This window comes from Vombatus ursinus, unplaced genomic scaffold, assembly GCF_900497805.2.
Source record: "Vombatus ursinus unplaced genomic scaffold, bare-nosed wombat genome assembly UNPS02014812.1, whole genome shotgun sequence".
Lineage (NCBI taxonomy): Eukaryota > Metazoa > Chordata > Mammalia > Diprotodontia > Vombatidae > Vombatus > Vombatus ursinus.
The window spans coordinates 46,566,118-46,589,153 of record NW_020954590.1 but is presented as its reverse complement, the minus strand read 5'-3'; the positions used below and the strand labels follow the sequence as shown (position 1 = coordinate 46,589,153).

Below are 23,036 nucleotides of genomic sequence, written 5' to 3'. Positions count from 1 at the left end.
TCATGTAATTAGAATTATCCATTTTCTCTTGTAATTGTCTAATCCCTGGTTTGATTATGAATTCATCCCTTGTGATACCAATGAAAAGTATTTCATATGATTCTTTTCTAAATTTTTAATGGTGTTATATTTAAAAATGGTATCCCCTTCCCCCCCTTTTTTTGGTTCAATAACATCTATTCAATCAATATTCAATCAGATCAATAAAATCTAATCTAATTTTTAAAAAGCCATGTCTCAAATTTGCAGATGACACAAACATGGGAGTGATAGCTAACGTGATGCATTATAGTGTGAATCCTTGTAAATGTGGATGAGCTAGGCCACTAGGATACTAAACTTAAGCAAAGTAAGACAAATTTAATGGGGATAGATGTAAAGTCTTAGACTTGGGTTAAAAATTTAACTTAACAGATATTAGATATGGGGAGATAGGGCTATATAGTAGTTTCTTTGGACTCTTAAAAAATCTAATACAGAAGGTCATGGTGGGGGTGGGAGACACTACAGCTGCCTACAACTGTTCACCAACTTATATGACCATAAAGAGTAGCTACAGGGTAGAATGAACTATGATAGAAGAGATAGCTATAAATTCGTAGAAGACAAAAATCTAAGAAAGAAGCCTGCAACTGAAAAGCAAACAGAGTCACCAAACCCTTAGCCTCAGGCATCTACTTAGTTGTGAAAAAGGATGCCTTCCAGAAATTATATTTCTAAGAAAGAAAAAAAAACTCAGGCTGAATTTAAAGTGTTTAAGTATCACCTAGCACATTTATGGGGGGGGGGGGGTGTGGTTAATGCACAAGGAGATTTTCAGTTAAAACCAGTGCATGTTTATCAGCTATAAATCCTTTTGCTCTGAGAGGTAGGAAGGCCCCAGGAAGTATTATGGTTAAGACCTGTTATTTTATAGATAAAAACTGACCCTGGGAAAGTTTAGGTGACTTGGATAAGGTCATGTAGAGACAGTATTTATATTTTGGATTTTTGAATAGTTTATTCAATCTTCATCGTCCTTTAGATTCCTATAATTGTGATTCTTTGGAGACTGATGTTTCAAAGTCTCTCTGAAGAGACAAAGAGTGAGTATAGGCTACTGTGTTGCTACCACCAATAAGGGGTTATCCCAGGAAATTGCTTAAAAGATCCCCTAAAAAAAGATATCAAGGTCATGTAGTGACATTAGTGGGGTAACAGATGGACAACCCAAGTACTTCACTGTTATCCTCTGAATATTAATAGATCTAGAGTAAGGGTATTGGTTCTCTGTATGATTTATGAAATGACATGGAGAAGAATTTCTCAGAATGAGAAAGCACAGATGGTTTGTGATTTCAACATTTGGAGAGAATGTCTATTTCGTTGAAGAGTGAAGAATTAAAAACATGAAGTATTAAATCTTGTTTAGCTTTAAATTTAACATCAGTCTTTTAAAAATATTTTTATTGAAATCTTTAGTTTTTACATCACTACATTTCTCACTACTTTCCCTTTCCCCTCTTCGTCTGAGAGCCATTGCTTATGTAAGAAATATATAAGGAATATCTATATCTATAGATGTCATATAAAGAATAAAAAAGAGAAAAAAAGAAACAGTTCATCAGAAGTAAACAACATATCAACCAAGTTGAACATCATAAGTGGTGTTTCATAGCCACCGTCTCTTGTCTTTGCAAAGAAGATGATGATTTATTCTCATATCTCTTTGGGTCCAAGTTTGGTTCTTATATAATCGCACAGCGTTCCGTTTCTTCTGTTTATTGTTTTTACATTGTTGTTGTTATTGTGTATATGTTTTCTTGGTTTTTCTTAACTTTATTTTGCATCAGTTAGAATAAGTTCCATGCTTCTCTGTATTCATAATCATTATTTCTTAACACTGTAGTAATATGTGCCTAAAGAGTCATTATAACCTTTTTTAAAAGGCGTATTGAATAAGGAAGAACTACTTTTTTTTTTTTTTTAGCTTTAACATTTTCAGTCTCTTAGCAATTTAGTCTACTAGCAATAACTTGGATGTAGATAAAGGTATATATTTTTAAAAATTGTCTTATCTCAGTGCTTCTGATAATCTGAGTATGTTGAGAAATTTTTGTTTATGGATTAAACTTTTCATTCAAATGGCCAATGTTTTGCTACTATTAGCATGACTTTCAGTGGTTTCTTAGTAAAAAGTTGTTTTTAAAGCTTGGGGGAAAATAAGTATTCATGAAACCTTAATGAACTAAGAAAATTAGCTTTGAACCAACCCTTTTCAGAGGATAGTGTGGAATCAAGCGGAAATGGTTTAAAAGAAGCTTTTAGAAGTGGAATTGTCCCTTGGCTTTTTAAGATGATTGGAAAGGTCTAACTATTGTTCTTCTATCACCAAGTCTGTATTAACAGTTGTAGTTAGGTTGTGCTTCTGTGTTGGAGAGTAGGAATGTACAGTTTAGGTGTGTCACCTTTCCTTTTTAATTAAGGAGGTGACTACAAAGAACAACTCATGCTTACTGAGATGAAACTTGCTTGATGTCTTTACCTTGAACTAGGTAAAGCACATTGTTAAACAAGAAGACAGATATTGTGTTAGTGGTAGTCAAATAGATAGTAATTGAGAATTTAGGGGAAGATAGGAAGATAAATGAAATGGAGATAACAAGATTTTGGATGCCTTTCTATGTGTTAAGTAGCTGCTGTGAGATAATCTTGACAGCGAGCTTCCATAATTGTTGGATTGTCCTGCCCTAGTCCTGATTGTCATCTTAAGTTACGTTTTATCCTTACCCTAAAGATATTTCATCTTTGCCTCCATACATATTAAGCGTTTATCTGTGACCACACACAACAGATATTCATTAAGTACTTACTATGGTCCCGGTTTTGATTTAAATTTTTTGGCTTACATATGTATAAGGCAAAAATTCTCTCCAGGTTGCACTCTTAACTCCTCTCCAGAAGACTTTGTCTTCTGGGTCATAGAAATCTCTTCACTCTGGAAGTTAATTATACCCCGACCCCTTTGTCTTCTGATTAGCCAGTTCCTCCCAGAATCTCCTTTTTTTCAGGGAGGGGGGCTAGGCAATGGGATTAAGTGACTTGCCCAGGGTCACACAGCTGGTGTTATGTGTCTGAGGCCGGATTTGAACTCAGGTCCTCCTGAATCCAGGGCCAGTGCTCTATCCACTGTGCTACCTAGCTCCCCCCCACCCCCGAACTTCCATTTTAAAGAAAGGCCCAGGCCAACCATGTCACTATTTTTCTCCATATTATGCTTCTCACTTAACACCACAGGACTTTATCTACCATGTTCTCTTGTCAGGTTCTCCCCTGCCCCCCCCACTTTTTTCTGAGGCAGTTGGGGTTAAATGACTTGCCCAGGGTCACCCAGCCGGTAAGTGTCTGAGGCTCGATTTGAACTCAAGTCCTCCTGACTCTAAGTTTAGTGCTCTATCCGCTGCCCCTCCTCTGCCCCTTTGCTGGGTACTTTCATTTTCCCTGCTGTTCTCCCCTCATGTTGTCTTCTTCCATTAGAATGTAATCTCCTTGAGGGCAGAGACTTTCTTTCTACTTGTATTTGTATTCTTATTGCTTAGCACAGTGTCTGGCACATAGTAAGTACTTAATAAATGCTTGTTGAATCACTGACCTAATGTATATATCTATTCATATTAGGTGGTATAGAGGGTAGGAGACTGGATCATAGAATCAGACAGTCCTTAGGGACTGTGTAGTTCAGGCTTCTCATTTTACAGATAAGGAATCAAGATCACAGATTAAGTGACTTACCCAAGATTAACACAGATAGAGTAAATGGTAGAGTCTACATTTTAACACAGGTTTTCTGACTGCAGTGCTGGTATTCTTTGTACTATACCATGTTTCCTTCAGTCCTATAAAATTCTTTCTGTAGTTAGGCACTTAATAATTAATAATTTATTTTCTGCACTATTGTAATAAAAAAAAATCTTGATTGACCCATACTGAATTCTTCAATGTGCGGTCAAGACTTTCAGGGTAGAATATCTGATAGGAAGCCTTCTGATTCTTAGCACAAAAAGAAAGATTGGTTTCTTTGCGGCGTGGGCTCATGAGGAATTCTATATTCATTTAAATAATCATTGTTCAGGTGTCTGTATTTCTATATATCAATTCTTTTCAGTATGATCTGCTTAGAATTTTAAGCTTTTGTTTAGAGGTTGGGGATTGTGCTTGTCTTACTCACTATTATGGCCCTGGCATTGAGGTCCATTTAAATGAGTGATAATTATTTTTTGATCATAGTGATGATGCCACCATTGAGAAATTTATGTCTAGGAATCAGTATCACTTTTAAACTGGTTTTGGGGATAAATGATTTAAGGTACTTCTAGATATTTCTAAGTTTACATTATTGTAATAAGTATTTTTTCATTGAGTTCAACCTATTCCTAACAAATAATCAGGGTACTTAGAAACATGATACATGATATTTCCACCTTTTTCATAAGTTTTAGAGGGTGATAATTGGAATTATAATATTGAATCTGCCCCAAAATTCCTTTTAAAGTTAAAAGCTAGAAGTTCTCATTTCTTGTTTTCTGGAGTCATTGGGACTCTTTACTTAAAAACATATTGGAGTTGAAAAGTGGTGCTATAATTGTTTTCTTAATATTTTCTAGCATTTGCCCTTGCAGAATTGATTGATAACTCACTCTCTGCCACTTCACGTAATACTGGTATTCGAAGTATTCACATCAAATTGGTAAGATCATTGTCCAGACTTAATTGTATTTGTTTGAGATTTAATTTTGCATGTATTCATAATTCTTTTTGAACATACTATTTCTTCATAGCTTTTCGATGAATCACAAGGAAAACCTGCAGTTGCAGTGATTGATAATGGAAGAGGAATGACCTCTAAGCAGCTTAACAACTGGGCTGTATATAGGTTGTCAAAGTTTACAAGAAAAGGTGACTTTGAAAGGTTAGCCTTATTCACTATTTTTGTGGGAAATTGTGTTCTTGAAGATAAAACATTGAAGTCACGAATTTAGATATATAAATTAAATTGTGGAAGATCTCAAGTGTTTTGATACATATGTAGTTATAAATAGAGGGCCTAAATTCAGAAACTGTATGTTTTTATGTAGATATGTTTGATATGAAAATGTTTCCTATTAGAATTTTAGTTTAATGGTAACAAAAATATTTTTAAAATTTCAAAGTTTTGTTAATACCTGCTATCCTATTGTCTTCTCATAGTATCATGGGATTATAGATTTAGAACTAGAAAGCAGAGATCATGTAGTCCAAGCCCCTCATTTTTCTGTTGAGGAAACTGAGGTTAAGTGACTTAAAATGTCGCATAGTCCATGTCAGAGCTGGGATTTTGACTTGGGCCTTTTAGTTATAAATCCACTCTTTCCACTGTACCATAATACGTTTTGAGGGTGAAAAAATGTTGAGGAGAAGGAAGATTGATTCATAATTCTAGAGTGGTGGTTGCTTAGTTTTCTTAGTACATATTTCACATGATTCCTTCCTAGATCATTACAAGAAGTCAGATGAAGAATTCTTGGAATCATACTACATCTCTGTATTTCTTTAATGCCTCTGGTTCACTGCAGTGTGAACTCTTGAGAAAAAATGTTACTGAAATTAAACATTTGGAGACATTTAATGATAGTTTCCTAACGTATTAGGGGTCAGATTGGTTTGCAGAGCTAGCAGTGTGCTTTTTGTCTTGATCCTGTTAAGGAGTTGGGCTTGAATTTGGGTCCTCCCATCTGCTGCTGACTGAGGTTTTGTGGTTATAGTACAATGAGTCCAGTTCAGTCCAGTATGGCCAATATCTGGGACAGGAAGAGGATACAAAAAAAGGTCAGAAGGAAAGTGAGCCCATTCAAATAGAGGATGAAGTAGATGCCAGATTTTTAACAGAAAGTCTGAGAAGTATTTGAAGTAAAGGGTATGTCTGTATACCTTACTAGAGCAGTTATGGGAAGGAAACCTTGGAATCTACAGTCTGAAACAAGCTATTAAGGACAAAGTGAGAGTCAGAAAAACCAGTAACATATCAGGTCAAAGAGAAAGTCTGCTTGAGTAGTGTCAAGAAAGTCCTGCAATTTGTATGGTGTATGAACTGAGAATATTCTTAGGTTTTTAAGCATGGGTGTGTAGGACTTGCCTGACCCACTTGATATCTCAAGTGAAAGCATAGTTCTGTATCCTCTTAAGTAGGAGACAACTGTGTTAGAGGGAGCTGTAGATTGAAGTTAGTATTGGCTTTATTTGGTTTCACATTTATCAAATATTAGATGCTTATTATAAACAAGGCCTTGTGATAGGTTTACAATAATAATAGATAGGATAAAGAACCTGACAAATATGACATTGTAATTCATTAGAGGTGGGGAATGAGGAATGCATGAATAGCTATGATATAAAGGAAAATGGATAAGTATAAAAGAATAGACTATGAAAAATGATACGGAGGATTTAAGGTGTGATAAATCACTTTCATGTGGGAAGATTGGGCAAGAGCTCATAAAATTTTAATAGTTTGAGGTAGGCCTTATAGAAAGACATGTCAAAAAGCATAGAGAAGTATATCAAAAGACACAGAGGTTTGGGAGCATCCATCCATCTTAACCACGAAAGAATGATGTAAGCAAAGGCATGGTGAAGAAGGGGTCAGAATAAGAATAGGTGACAATGAGCACTTTCCATTCAGCTTGACTGTAGAGTGCATAAAGGGGAAAGTAATATAGATAAGATTGGAAAGATTGGAGCTAGATTGGTGTAGTGTCTTGAATGACTAGATAAAGAGATTATGCATTTAGTAATGAGGAGCCCTAAAGAATTTTGAGTAAAGGAATGAAATAAGTTGTACATTAGGAATATTATATAGGAACATGAAACTTGTATTGGAGTGGGAGTAGACTGGAGGTAAGAAGGAACAATTAAAGAAGCTATTGAAATATCATTTTCTTCCTTACAGATGTAATTTTGTTTGGTGTTGTTTTGGGGGCCTCATTTTGCAGTATAAAGCATTTACATTATTTAAAACTAATGGATAATGGGCTAGCTGTAAAAATAATTTGGCAAAAAATAATCTGAATGTTATGCATGTAAAGCAAAGGAAAATATGCTAGTAGGTATTAGAGTGATAGGTTTCCATATTTGGTATTCCTGGAGTAGCCAAGAATTGAAGGCATTAAATATCTTTATTTACTTGCCTTTTTTTTTTTCTTTTTTTCTGGTGAGGCGATTGCCCAGAATCACACAGCTCGTAAGCATTATGTGCCTGAGGCCGGATTTGAACTCAGGTCCTCCTGACTCCAGGGCCAGTGCTCTATCCATTGTGCTGCCTAGATGCCCCTGTTAACTTGCCTTTTGAGCTATCTTGGGCATCTCCTTTTATTGTTTGGAATAACTGTATACTCCCTAAGCTGTGAGGGGTCTGAGTTTGTCAGGGAGAGAGATCATTGGGTTCCTATTATCTAGAATGTGACATTCTTTATGCCACTTTTCATGTGCAATTCTTGAATTGCAATCTGCTCACACTAACATGTGACTCTCCATTGCCTTTTGGGTGACTTAAAGTTTAATTATTTGTGGACTAGTGGCATTTTGTAATTTGTAGCTATTTATGTATCCGGAAGAATATTGTTGTTAGAAAGATGTATTTTTTTCATTGGAGGAGCTTTGGGGTCATTAAAATTGTATGATTTCCCAAAGGCAGAGCAGCCAAATTTTCCTGTTCTGCTATGGGCCAGGCTCACTGTCCAACCATAGTTTTTATCCAAGATACATGTATTAACGGGCCAATTCTATGGTTAGATAAATGTCAGAAAGGATGTCACCAGAGGAATTTATGACCAGAAAATAAGGTAGGGGCTAGTCATATGACAGAAATGAGGAATGACCTGTGGGCAACTCCCTTGCTCCACTGGTTTCAGTGCAAAGTTAGAAGAACAAGTAGAAGGACCCAAGCATATCAAAGGGAGCATTTTGGAGGATTCTTTGGAGAATATAGACAAGAGTCACCTAGGATGAAGAGACATAGATGGGTTAGGAGTACTCGTGCTAATGAGTTCGCAGATCCCTCAAAATATGGAAAAAATGATAGTACTTACCTAGCAACATATAGTAGGCAGAAAATAAATGTTAGAATTGAATTGAATACTTTGAATTTGAATTGAATGGAATTGAATACTCGTAATTTAGCAGATCTGTCGTTTAACTTGTTAGAATTTCCTCCACTGGAGCTAATAATCAAAACTCCAGGTTTTATCATCCTATGTGAATCTTTAACCATTTTATTATTTTTTGTCTTTAAAAGTGTTTTATTGATGCTTTCTATCTTTTTAATCATTGTCACTTCCTAATAATCATAATCCTACCCCTCAAAAGTTGAATGAGTTACCTCAGGAGGTAGTGGAGTGCATTGGAGGTCTTCCAGTAGACACTGGATGGCCATTTATTGGGTTTGTTGTGTAGCATGGATTCTTTTTTAGGAATGGATTGAACTAGAATGGATGCTGATGTTTTTTCCAACTGAAAAATTTGAACTGGTCCAAGTAGAAATAATGTTGAAGAGTTCTGATGTTTTAATATTTTTCAGGAGTATGTTTTAACTAAATGTCTGATTTTGATATCCTTCTTGTCTATTTTTCCTATTTTAAATCATAATAGAATTGCCACGATTAAAATGCCATCTCAAAATTTTAGCCACCTAATATAGAACTAGTCCAGATAAAAAGACTTCACTCTCAAGAATCTTTTCATCTTGGGGCAACTAGGTGGCGAAGTAGATAGAGTACCCGTCCTGCAGTCAGGAGGACTTGAGTTCAAATCTGACCTCAGGAACTTGACACTAGCTGTGTGACTGTGGGCACGTCACTCAACCCCATTGCCTAGCCAAAAAAACAATGACAATCTTTTCATCTTTATTTGGGTGATGAAGTATGTGGAGATTGGTGTGAGATAGCAAGATCTTGTAGATCAAGGAAGGAAGTTAGGAAACAGGCATTCCTGAAGTGCCTTACATACATTATCACATTTGATTCTCACAAAAGACTTAGGAAGTAGGTGCTGTTATTGGTCCCATTTTATGGTTGAGGAAACTGAGACACAGATTAAGTGACTTACACAGGGATCACACACTAGCAAGTGTCTGAGGCCATCTACCTCTTGCAAGAGGAACATTGAGGCAAGTTGGTAGTAAATAAAAAATTGGAGTGCTTTGATATCTCGCTTCTCTCACCCTATTTCCAACCCTCCCTCCTTCCCCACGCTCTTCATATCCCTCCCCACTCTCTTGAGGAAATGTGGTTCCGAATCAGCCTGGACCACATTTAATTTTCTTGTGTTTTCTCAGTTTTGGATCCCTTTGTTTTCTTCTCTCCATTTTCTTTTTACTTTTGACATTTATTGTCCCGGTGTCCCAAACTTGGTAGTAAAGTAACATCATTGAGGATAAATGAAATGGTATTTGTTGACTGTTTTTGCAAGTGATAGCTGCTTCCTTTGCCAGTAACAAGCTTGGTGTTGCCACTGAAACAATTCTTTGTAGTTTTTTATCTTTTTTTACCAGAGATATGGTTCAAGAATATTTAATATTTCATAGTTTTCATCTGTATTCTGTATGCCCAGAAAGGGGATAATTGAAGCTTAATTTTTTTATATACAAAGAAATGTTGCTTTGCTCTTTCCTCCTCTAAATAGAGGTTAAGCAAACAGAAGAGTACTTGATTTTACAAAATATGCATGGCAATAATACTTCTTTCACCAAGAGAGGTTGTAGATTTCCCCCTGAATAGTAAAAAGAAAATCAGTTGGACAGATGGCATTTCATTTGTAATGGTATAAAAACAGTGGAGAAGTAGTCAGAGGGTAAGGCAGTGAGGTGTTGAACTAGATGATGCCTGGACTCATAGTTCTGTCTTCAGACAGAACTTTTTTTCAGCTTGAGGAATATTAGGTATAAAATATAGTAATTCATACCTTAGCAATAAATGTATTGCTTATACACAGTGTACTAACCTAATCTTTTATTTTAGTGATCATTCCGGATATGTACGTCCATTACCAGTGCCTCGTAGTTTAAATAGTGATATTTCATATTTTGGTGTTGGGGGCAAGCAAGCTGTTTTCTTTGTTGGACAATCAGCCAGAGTAAGTAAAAAGATTGTTAAAGACCCACATCAAATTTTTAATGTTTTAACTCTAAATTTTTTTTAAAAGGTATTTATAAATTTTTTTTAATTCTCAACAGATGATTAGCAAACCTTCAGATTCTCAAGATGTTCATGAACTTGTACTCTCTAAAGAGGATTTTGAAAAGAAGGAGAAAAATAAAGAAGCAATATATAGTGGATATATTAGAAACCGGAAGGTACAGTCTGTTTTGAATGAAATGTATTCTTTCTCCTGAGCCTTTTTCTTACGAATTTAATTTCTACCTTAAGGTACCAAGATTGTCACTTATTAGCATTTTAAATAATGAGTTCCTTAATTATACTGGTATATTCATTGTCCTTTAAGTCACAGAATGATGAAATTGGTGATTTCTGTGCTTTCTTTTAAAGATCTTTTAGAAAATGGTACTCTGTAGACTTATTGATCCAACTGATTTAGAATTTCGAAATTAATTACTTTTTAAATTATTCACATTGTATTATGTTATTATTTTAAGGCAGCATTCTAGTGGCAGAGTGGCAAATGATAATGAGATGTTGGATCATCACTTGATTTTTTTAAAATGTTTATAGACTTGTGAGGGATTGTGTTGGTATGTAGGGGTGGAGAAGGGGTCCAAAGAGGATTGAAACACAGAAGTTAGATACTCTGAACAGATTCCCAGAGTTACTACTACTTTGTCTCATCATTGTCCCATCTTTTCTCCATTCTTCCTTTCTGTTATCATCATTTCTAAGAAATGAAATTGGGGAGAGGACATAAGATTTTGTACGTGCTTGTGAGAAGCTTATTTTATTTGTAAGGCTAGGATAGTTTTTTTTGGAAGTTGGATGTTTTGAATTCTTTTACCATTTCTGCTATATTTATAATTTACATTTGAATGATGCTTTATCATTTACAAAATACTTTTTATGTATACATTTTCACCTGATACTCATGACAATGCTATATGTTTACCAGGTTTTGTGGTAAAACCACTCTTGTAAATAACACTGTAGCTAAGTGATGAAGCCAGTATTCAGAACACCAGTCTTTTCAGTATTCTTAATGTTATTTCACCATATCACATCCTTTTTAAAAACTGACTTTGAGCTTAGCAATAATTAGTTTTCTTTGATTTTGCAATATAAACATAAACTGCATCTCGTTCAAGAATGTTATGGAGATTAATGATATATGTATTAAGTAATAGATGAATATTTGGTTTGTTCTGATATCTTTTAAGGATCTCTTAAAGATCTTTTGAGGAAGTTGTATTAGTTGAAGTGTTTGCACTGCAATTATAAAAACTAGTCCCTATATGTTGGCATGCATGGTCTTTTCAGTAGTAGCTAACTTAGCATCCTCTAAAAATAAAGATATCAAACTTGTGGTTTACAATATTCCTGAACCAGATTAAAATGTAATTGGAAAATATTTAACAAAATAAATAAAAATACAATAAAATTAAGATAATTTGTGGTTTTCAAAGTCAATATGTGGTCCCCGGTGATCCTTATTTATGGTTTAGTGGCCACCTTTTCTATTTGAGTTTGATGCCACTGCTTTAAAACATCTCTTCTAAACTATAATTTAGCAAAGATGTTGAAAATTCAGAAGAAATTGTTTCCAGTTATCTCTTACTAAAAATTATAAACTTTACAATAGAAACTCTTCTAGAAGTTCCCATGTAGATTACTTTTCCTGATTGAATTTCCAATTGAATTCCTAAATTTTTTCTTTCTTTTTTTTAAATTTGCTTTGATTTATCAACAGTCACTTCCATAAGCTTTTGAGTTTTAAATTTTTCTTCCCTTCCCTCTTCCCCCCCACTCCCCAAGATGGCACACAATCTGATATAGGCTATCCATATACATTCCTATTAAACATATTTTCACATTAGTGATGTTATAAGGAAGAATTAGAACCAGTTGGAGGAACCACCAGAAAGAAAAAACAAAACAAAAGGGAAAAAATTAGCAAATAGTATGCTTCGATCTGCATTCAAACTCCATAGTTCTTTCTTTGGATGTGGATAGCATTTTCCATCATGAGACCTTTGGAGATGTCTTAGATCCTTGCATTGCTGAGAAGGGCTTAGTCTATCAACATTAATCATCACACATCATGGCTGTTACTGTGTACAATGTTCTCCTAGTTCTGCTAACCTCGCTCAACATAGACCATACAAGTCTTTCCACGTTTTTCTGAAGTCTGCCTGCTCATCATTTCTTGTAGCACAATAGTATTCCATTACATTCTTCTACCACAACTTGTTCAGCCATTCCTCAGTTGATGGGCATCTCCTCAATTTCCAGTTCTTTGCCACCAAAGAAGGAAAGTATTTTTGTACACATGGGTCCTTTTCCCATTTGTATGATCTCTTTCGGATACAGCCCTGGGTCAAAGGGTATGCACATTTTGGGTGTAGTTCCAAATTGCTCTACAAAATGGTTGGATCGTTTCACAATTCCACCAGCAATGCATTAGTGTTCCAATTTTCCCACATCTTCTCCAACATTTATTGTTTTCCTGTTTTGTCATGTTGGCCAATATGATAGCTGTGATGTGGTACCTATTGTTTTGATTTGAGTTTTTTTTATTGCTTTCAGTTGTTTTGATTCGCATTTCTCTAATCAATAGTGATTTAGAGCATTTTTTTCATATGACTATAGATGGCTTTAATTTCTTCATCTGAGAACTCCCTGTTCATATCCTTTGACCATTTATCAATTGGGGAATGACTTGTATTCTTATAAGTTAGAATTAGTTCTCTATATATTTTAGAAATGAGGCCCTTATCAGAGACACTGGTTGTAAAAATTCTTTCCCAGTTTTCTGCTTCTCTCCTAATTTTGGTTGTATTGGCTTAGTTTGTGCAAAAACTTTTCAATTTAATGTAATCAAAATTATCCCTTTTGCATTTCATAATGTTCTCTATCTCCTGTTTGGTCATGAATTTTTCTGTTCTCCATAAATCTGATAGGTAAACGATTGCTTGCTTTTCCAGTTTGCTTACAGTATCACCCTGTTTATCTAAATCATGAACCCATTTGGACTTTATTTTGGTATATGGTGTGAGATTTTGGTCTATGCCTAGTTTCTGCCATATTCTTTTCCAGTTTTCCCAGCAGTTTTTGTCAAAGAGTGGTGGACTTATTATTAGAACCTTTCTCATACCTCTCAATTTTTCCTTTAGGTTGTTTTATGTTTTGTTCTATTTTAAGTAATATATCTAGACCACCCTCATTTTATAGAGATTTAAATGATCTCAAAGTTGTGTTTTGTAACTGCAAATAAAGCATATAGACAGATCTGTTCTATGTGTTTATTGTAGTCTCTGTGTAACATATAAATATATTGGGGTTTTTTTTTTTGTTTTTGTTTTTTGTTCTTGTTGTTGTTTTTGGCTAGGCAGTAGGGTTTATGACTTGCCCAGGGTCTCACAGCTGGTAAGTGGTTTGGGTCTGAGGCCTGATTTGAACTCAGGTCCTCCTGAATCCAGGGCTGGTGCTCTATCCACTGCACCACCTAGCTGCCCCAATATATAAATATATTGACAGATTTTTATATCTGGAACATGGGTTTTTGAAAATGCATGATGCTTTTTTCCCCCCACTTTATTAAGATACTTTATTTAAAAAAAAGTGGAGTGTTAGAGATCCCTTGCCAGAATGGTTTGGGTTGTACAAAGTTACTTTTGGCCAAGCTACGTGTGTTAGGTCTGCCTTCTACCTTTTAGCTTTGTCATAATGACCTGGGGATTAGCCCCACCCTAAGCTTAAGGATTGGGGAACCTATAGAAGGAACTCTAACTTTCTGGGTAAAATTTACCCCCTCCCTTTTCTCTATATGCCTGCTAGTATTGATTCACTGTTTAATTATTCTCATGTTGATACCCCAGTAACTCAAGTTATTAGCAAGTTGTTCTGTGATTGTGTTACCCTACCAGTCTCTAGATGGGGCTTCTTGCTCATCTAGTGATAGTAATAAATGAAGTATTTATTAAGCTTAATATATGCAAATCACTTTGAATACTAAGGATATAAGTAGAAAAGAAAGTCCTTATTCTCAAGGAACACGAGACAGACATATATGGGAGGTTTCAAATAGAAAGGTCCCATGGTTCTTGGTGTTTAGCAGGAAAGCAGTTGGTAGTACTTTTAAAATGTCATTTTCACTGATAAAATCATATTAGTTTCTTGTGTTGAACCATTGGATAATGGACTGAAATTAGCTTAACATCTTAGCTTAGTTTCCCAGTGCAGGTTTCTACATAGGCCCAGATTAAGTTTCCTTACAGCCATAAATTTTGATTAGCTATACTTTTGTTCATATAATTTCAATCTTATTTTTAATAGCATAACACAGTGTGATGATTATATTCACTTTTTTAGCCCTCAGACTCTGCTCACATCACAAATGATGATGAAAGGTTTCTACACAGTCTTATTCTTGAGGAGAGAGAAAAAGATAGCTTTACTGCAGTGGTTATTACAGGAGTGCAACCAGAACACATACAGTACTTGAAAAATTATTTTCATCTTTGGACGAGACAATTAGCGTAAGTCAATTTTAGTATTTTATTTGGAAATATATTGTGTGGGGTTAAAATTTTGAGAATTTTTTTTGTAAGAATAAATGGCTTTAAATCCTTTTTTAAAATTCAGTCATTAAATAACCTATTTGAGTATCTTCTTATAATTTGGAGGGAGTCATTGGATTTCAGAGGCAGAGCAGAAATTTTGTAAAGTCCTCCATGGCTCTAGACTGGGTATGGGCAATCAAACAATTGTGCACCAACCTGGGTAAGTTTAGAGAGAGTTCATCACAGTGTGGTTGGCAATCAGGTTATTAATTTTTTTTGGTGGAAGAGCCAATGTGGCAATACATTTATGTCATAGGTTTCAATCCTCATTGTTAAAGGGTATATTTATATTAATGAAATAATGGAGCCCTCAAATACTAAGGTATGGGAAGGAAACTAGCATTTAATACGTTCTTAATGGATGCCTAGTACTGTACTAAATACCAGGGATCCATATAAACAGAGAAAAAGAAAGAAAAGTCCTTGCCCTCACGGAGCTTACATACTCTAATAGGAGGGGTGTTAAGACAGCTTACCAAAGGGAAGTGTAAAGTGGGGTAGGGACAGTACCAGGAATGGGGCCTAGAGGACGCTAAAGGCAGACCTACCCTTTTGCAAAATGAAACCCTAGGAGAAACTCTCTAATGGGAGAAGTGGAGTGGACCTTGCATGGTGAGTGGGCTTCTGGAAAGGTAGGCAGTTATAGGGTGAGGAGACTTACTTTGGGTGCTAAGGGAAGTTTTAGGATAAGCCACCAGTAAGGGGAGGGCAATGGTTTTTAAGTCTAGAGTAAGTCAAGAAAAGCCTGGGAAGGGGGAATGTGTAAATTTAATAATCTTTGTATGAACTTATTTGATTAGAATAGAATCTGATGAGTGCCTGGAAGGTAATGGCCTTATTCTAATTGTTTTATTAGGTATATCTTTTGGAATAGACATATTCTTGAAAAGTTGGTTATAAAGTTATATCCTCTCAACCAAATCATTTTCATTATGGGAATTTCAGATTTATTCTTTTGGAAAAAAAATTTTTGCCTCAAGATATGTCATACATAAAAATTTATCAAGCCTTTTAAAATAACAGAGTATTACTGATTTAGCAGAAGTAATACTTAGTTATACTCAATTATAAAGTTTTAGAGGTGGAAGGGACCTAGAGATTTTGTACAGCTATTGTACCAGAACCATAGTTTCTTTCAATTATACCTTAATCTACAGTATCCCATTGGAAAGAAATATATTTAATAAGTAGTGAATAGCTTTCTTTGGTATACTTTGCTATATAAGTTGTCTTTAATGATGACCATTGAATTTTTTTTTAATAACCCAAGTAGTAATGTATCATTTTTATAATAGTTTCCTAAAGTATGTATTTATGCATAGAGGATTTCTGTTGTATACCTAAACAGATTAATTTATAATACTGAGGTTTATTTACCACATTCAACACATAAAGATCTATTGTTGAATTTCCATTATTTTTATGGGTACTTTTTGTTTTTATATGCTTAAGTAATTTTTTCTTGTTTAAAGTTCATTGGAAGAATACTGAATGAACAGTTTTCATCTTTTAAAAAGTTTATATTGCCTACAAACCAAAACATTAAATTAGCACATAGTTGTTTTCATACCCCTAAGGATTTTAGTGAGGGGCATGATGGTTTGGTAATATTGATGGACTTGGAGTTAGCAAGTCTGGGTTTAAATACGTCTTTTGACACTACCTATATGACCCTCAGTATTTCAGGTAATCCCCAGGACTCATCCACCTATGAGAGGGGTCATAGGAATTGCCATGCCCCCATTTTGATAAAATTGCAGATCATTCATTAAGACTTTGTATATGAAATATAAAGGTTGCAGTTTCAAAAGTTAAGTTGGGTCTTTTAGTGTGTACGATAGGCCATGAATTTCCATGTCTGAACCCTGACACATACTGATGTCATGACCCTGGTATGTTAGGGACTCAGGTGACCTTGAGACTCTTTAAGTTGCATAACAGTTGAGGAGCATGATACCAACAACATCATCAGATCCTTTGCCCTTAACCTTGACCCCTGTGAAAAAGTTCACATAGGCCTACTTGTGATTTGAACAACAAGAGACTATTTTTGTCCTCTGATTTACAAAGAACTAGTGTCTGCTCCCTGCTTAAAATAATTACCTTCCAAATGTGCATTCTTTATTCCATTAAAAATATAATTTAGTTCTTCATGGGGGTTAAGTTAATGAGTAGCACTCATTGTTATATTATACCATTAATGAAGAGTTAAAGAAGAAGTAGATTTGGTTATAGGTGATTCCACATTACTGCCTTTTTATTCAGTTGCATTTTAAAAAATAGCTGGGGTTCCAGATTTAATTAGTAGTCTCTTTATTCAAAATATGGAGAACTAGTAATTGTGAGATTTTCCTGGAAAAGCAGCTAAAAATCCAGGCACACCTACCCTGTATTGATTCACTAAGATTTAAATTTTGTATTTTGAACATGAAAATAATTGTAGGAAGAGGTTCTAAAATGTCAGGACTTAGTGAGGCACACTTAAATACTTCAGTTTTATTTGTTTTTAGAATACTACATTTAGGTAAATAGATGTTTGTCCCAAAGTTTGAAGACTGATAATTGTAGTTCATACAAAGCTGAGATAAAACTCATAATGACTGCTTTTTTATAGAAAATTGTTAAATGAAGTAATAATTACATATAACTCAATATAAAGTTGTTGTTCTCAATTCTAGACATATTTATCATTACTATATTCATGGACCAAAAGGAAATGAAACAAATGCTGCAACAAAAGAAGTTGGACCATTCAACAACATTGATATGGAAGTAAGATGTAAACACATTCCAAATATTTCAGTTTATAAGGTCTCTTTTCCTAGATTATGATGACTAGATAACAAAAACACATGGGAAATTCTTTTTCCCTTTTTTTTCTTTTACCCAAGTAGTTTGGTGAACTAAGGTAGTAGGAGGGTATCATTCTCAGAATCTTAAATGTTGCAAGGAACTGCATAGAATCACAGAATTTCAGAGTTGAAAGAGACATCAGTGGTTATCTAGTCCAAGAATCCCCTCTACAACATACAGAATAAGGGGCTATTCAGCTTTTGCTTGAAAATTTGAAAACTTTCAAGGGAGGCCCTCCTGACCTCCAAGGCAACTCATTCTACTTGTGTGTAGCTCTGTTTATTAGGAAATTTTTCCTTCCATCAAGCCTAGATTTTCCTTTTTGCAGCTTTCACTCCAGTTCTTTTTACTCAGACTAAGCAGAATAAGTCTAATCATTCTTCTAAGTGACAGCTAATAGTTTATCCACTGGAGTCAGTAGAACTTCTAACACTCTTAAACTATCCACATAGTTTAATAGACATGCTATTTATATCTTTCTCATTTATCACAATATTAAATGGCAAATGGCCAAGTGCAGATTCTTTGGATACTTCTACAAGAGACCACCCTTGAAGTTGATTTTGAAACATTAATAACTACTCTCAATTACTAACTGCCATTCAATGTGTTTTAAACCCATTTACCTGGATTATTTGCTAATTTGCCTCTCTCCATCTTCTCCCTAAATATAACACAACAGGTTTATCAAATGCTTTTGTAAAATCTAGAAACACCCTTATCTTCAACGTTTCTTGGATATAATAGACTAGTAACCTAACCTTATAAAGAAAGAAAACGAGGTTTTTGGCCTGACCTTTTTTTGATGATGATACGCAGTCTGGATTTTTGTGATCTTATTTTTCTTTTCTAGATATTCCCTAACCATCACTCTTGAAGTGCTTTTTCACGTTTTGTTAGGAATACGAATCAAGCTCACCAGCTATAGTTTCCAGACTTCATTCCCATCTCCCCATCGTTGACAATGGCTTGGTCATGTATCTACCAGTTTTTTCATACCTGAGAATCTAAATGGTCTGAGCTTCATTAGGTGCTCTCTCACTGTTACTACTTATCTTAGTCTTCCTGTTAACCATTTAACAAACATTTAGTAACTTTTCTTCCTGTGCTTTCATTCTTTGTGTATTCTACTTCTTCTGACCATAAGGTTTTAAGACTTCCTTAGAATGTAGTGGGTTGGTTCTCCCTGGAAGTCTTCAAGCAAAGCTTGGATGACCACTTGTGAGGTATCTTGGCCAGATTGTTCTTACCACTTCTGAGATGATTCCATGATTCTGCTGTGGATGCTGACCAGCTGCACTTGGTTAACTGATGTTTTCCTTTTCTTCAAACAAATACTACTGGTGAAGTAGAAGCTTCAGAGCGCTCAACATTTTTTGCCTCCATTGAAGGAGACAACATTGTGGAGAGAACCCTTCACTTGGAATTAAAGAACCTGGAGTTAATTCCAGGATGTGCTATATTAGCTATTTGACCTCATGCAAGTTATTCAAATACTCTCAACTTCAGTTTCTTGATTTGTAAAGTAGTACTTGGACTTTGTATTATAGGATTTTTTTAAGGATAAAATATGATCATGTATATAAAAAGTCTTTTTAAGCTACAAATACTGTATAAATGTGAATTGCTAGTATCATGATGATTGTCATCACTGCTTTTCATCACTAGTAGAACTACCTTCTATTAAATGTAACTGTTATTTGTGTTCACTTGTAATTTGCTTCCTCCACTATTGCATATAATTTCCTTTTCTAAACTTTAATTTCTTTTTTGAGCTAGATGATTAAATATTCACTTAACATTCTTAATTGTGCCATACCGTATTGAGTGATGGTTGGGTACAAGCAATGAGTTTTCACATTTAAGTTGTATTTAACACTTATTTGATTGTTTATTTTTGTTAATTTTTGTTCTAGATTTCTATGTTTGAAAAAGGGAAAGTACCTAAGATTATCAACCTTAGAGAGATCAAAGATGACATGCAGACTTTATATATAAATACGGCATCAGATAGTTTTGAGTTCAAGTCCCACGTAGAAGGAGAAGGTGTGGTTGAAGGAATCATTCGTTATCATCCTTTCTTATATGATAAAGAGACTTATCCTGATGATCCCTGTTTTCCATCAAGTACGTTGGTCCTGTATCCTATTTCTACAAAGTTGTGGTTCAAGAAAAGTGTTTGGGTTTTAAAATGAAGAGTTGGAGAGGTTATTAGTTGGATGTCTATGCGTAGTGTGTGTGTGTGTGTGTGTGTGTGTGTGTGTGTGTGTGTGTGTGTTTGTGTGTTTCTGTGTTTGTACACGCTTGTACCCAATAACAAAATGGGCACAAAGAACTATGTTTTTCTGAACTCTTGCATTTTTGGTTTGGTTTTGTTTTTTGCTTTTTTGGGGGGGGGGTGAGGCAATTGGGGGTAAGTGACTTGCCTAGTGTCACACAGCTAGTAAGTGTCAAGTGTCTGAGGCTGGATTTGAACTTAGGTCCTCCTGACTCCTGTATCTTTTAAACATTATTTTTTGATTTTTCTGTTACCTTAACTGTAAGGCTATAGTTTGTAATTTAGCAAAGTGCTTATTTTATAATTTGTTCCTTCCAGTCTTTTGTGGACTGGGAAATGAAATAACTCTGTTTGGATTGTGTCTAAATTTAGAAAAAAATTGTTTTCATTTGAAGGCCTGCACAGGAGATCTAAAACATTAGGTTCGTTATGCTTCATTGTATAAACTTTGACATCTCATTTGGTAGATCGTTTTTTTCTTTCTGGTTTCTTACTTGTTTGTAGCCAGATTCTCCAGACATTTTGGATGTTGAATATGTTATCTGTGGAGGGGTGAAGTATTGTTTCATCTGTATCATGCCTGGTCTCATTTAGAGCAGATAGGTAGTTGTATTCTGTGGATGGATAAATTATTACAGCATAATAAGATATTCTGTAGCATATGTAACTATACATAATTCATGATTATTACTTGAATAATCTGAGCTTGTTTAAACTTGTTTTTTTTTTTTTTTAAATCAAGATTAGGACTAACATCTCCATTAATTATAGTTGTTTTTTTCCCACCTAGTTAGGAAATGAGATTACAGATACATACCACCACCATTTCAGTGTGAAAATTCCTGAAAATGTTGGCAAAATTGTAGAGTAACAAAGGGATAGATAAGCCTTTTCAGGTTGGAGGGTCTAGCCTTTTGTACCGTTATTACTGAAGGTGAAATTATATTTATCAATGAACAGATTTAATCAAGTGCTTCCATTCATTGTGGTTAAAAACACAAAGGACACAATATTTGTCCTGAGGTGCTTACATTTTGTGAGGAGAGGCAACCTGTACACATATAAGTACATATGAAATGCATAGGAAGTGTTCAGGAATCACTGGTAGCTTGGGGGCATCAGGAAAGGACTTGTGTTAGAAATGACATTAGAGCTGAACTTTGAAGGAAATTAGAGGGGTAATAAGAGAGGACATCCTGGGCATGGAGGTGAGAGAAGGGGAAAGGAAGAGAATAAGCATTTGTTAAGCTCCTCCTATGTTTGGCACTGTCCTAAGCACTTTATGAATATTATTTTATGTGGTTCTCATGAAGTAGATGCTATTATCCCCATTTTACAGTCAAGGAAACTGAGGCAAGCAGATTGCCCTGGGTCACCTAGGGAGTAAATTTCTGAGTCCAAATTTAGACTCAGATCTTCCTGACTCTAGGCCCAGCACTCTATCCACTGCACTACCTTTCTCCTTTGCAAAGGCATACGGAAGGGTAATAGAATATCAGGTATGAGGAACATGAAGAAGGACATTTTGACCAGACCATGCTGTGTATGAAAAAAAAAATGATTTATAATGAAACTGGGAAGGTAGATTGGAGCCGGGTTGTGAAGGGCTTGAGGTGACTTAGGAAGCGTTTATATTTCATCCCAGAGGTCATACGATATGGACCTAGAGGGGAACCTTAGGGACTATCTAATCCAGTCTCTTTGTTTTATGGATTAAGAAACTGAGGCCCAGGGAAATTACTTTGATTTGCTCAAGGATAGCAAATATCAGATGTTATCTATATTATAGGGAGAAGAGAAGGGTGCCTAGGATAGACCCTTAGGGAACACCCACAGGGGAAGGAAAGGAAAGATAATAGCCAAGCAAAGGAGACTGGGAAGGAATGGTCAGAAAGTTCAGTAATCTAGAGATAGCAATGTCGTGAAAACTTAAGATAGCTTTTGGATTATTTTTATGTGTTTTTATGGGAACCTAACCATTATTCTTAATCCAGTAAGAAAATTCATTTTAGTACCAAAACGGTTGACTTAGAATGAACTTTTAGGGTAAGTTGGGGACTGCTGTCTGGTCCAACCCCTCCCTCCCCCCATATATATACAAATATACATAGAAACACACATAAATATCTCATTTGGATTTTTGAAACTTTTTTGTCTCCATTACCACCTACAGTCTTTTTTTGAGACTTGGTAGCTGTTTCAACAGAAGTTATTGCAAATCTTATTTGTAAGGTCTTTTTAAGCAATAATCTTTTTTTGTTCTGATTTTGTCTAGAATTGAAAGATGATGATGATGATGATGACTGTTTTATAGTAGAAAAAGGAGCAAGAGGGAAAAGACCCATTTTTGAATGTTTTTGGAATGGAAGATTAATACCTTACACAACTGTTGAAGAGTAAGTTTTGCTTTTCTCTTAAACTTAAATCATGTTGTGTCTTAGAATCCAGTGCTTCTACTAAATGATTTTCTTTTCTGTTTAAGCTTTGACTGGTGTGCTCCTCCTAAGAAGCGAGGCCTTGCACCAATTGAATGCTACAATAGAATTTCTGGTGCATTATTCACTAATGATAAATTTCAGGTCAGCACAAATAAACTGACCTTTATGGATCTGGAACTAAAGCTGAAAGATAAGAACACTCTTTTTACAAGGATTTTTAATGGACAGGTAATGTTTTGTATTTTGAATTATATATTTGTTTACACAATTGTTCTAGTTTAAATTAGAAAAATTCCAGTGCTGTAGTGCATTTTATGCCATATTTTCTACTTTGTTTCTGTAACTTACATTTTATTTCTGATAGTTACTAATAAAAGTACTGCCCTTTCTTTTTCTGTGGAGAGGCAACTATGAGTACTTTTGTATAGTTTTTATTTTATCGAATATTTTCCCTCAAAATTTTACAGGAGCAGCGAATGAAAATTGACAGAGAATTTGCTTTGTGGTTGAAAGACTGTCATGAGAAGTATGACAAACAAATAAAATTTACACTCTTCAAAGGAATAATTACACGGACAGACCTTACTTCTAAAAGAATGCAAAGTCCATGGGCTACATACTCTGCAATAGAATGGGATGGAAAGACATACAAAGCAGGGCAGTTGGTAAGTTT

The 23,036-nt window shown here is 35.0% G+C and overlaps 1 protein-coding gene across 3 annotated transcripts in view; it reads left to right on the top strand.

The window, feature by feature from the left end:
* Positions 1-23,036, top strand: part of LOC114054253 (structural maintenance of chromosomes flexible hinge domain-containing protein 1-like) — a 182,174-nt gene that overhangs the window by 27,694 nt on the left and 131,444 nt on the right. For all 3 annotated transcript variants that reach the window (XM_027877431.1, XM_027877432.1, XM_027877433.1), the window contains exons 4-13: positions 4,644-4,726; positions 4,818-4,948; positions 10,029-10,143; positions 10,244-10,363; positions 14,544-14,710; positions 17,473-17,566; positions 19,564-19,774; positions 22,201-22,321; positions 22,408-22,591; positions 22,831-23,028. In XM_027877431.1, coding sequence (XP_027733232.1) covers positions 4,644-4,726; positions 4,818-4,948; positions 10,029-10,143; positions 10,244-10,363; positions 14,544-14,710; positions 17,473-17,566; positions 19,564-19,774; positions 22,201-22,321; positions 22,408-22,591; positions 22,831-23,028 — 1,424 coding nt within the window. The remainder of the gene's footprint in view (positions 1-4,643; positions 4,727-4,817; positions 4,949-10,028; positions 10,144-10,243; positions 10,364-14,543; positions 14,711-17,472; positions 17,567-19,563; positions 19,775-22,200; positions 22,322-22,407; positions 22,592-22,830; positions 23,029-23,036) is intronic.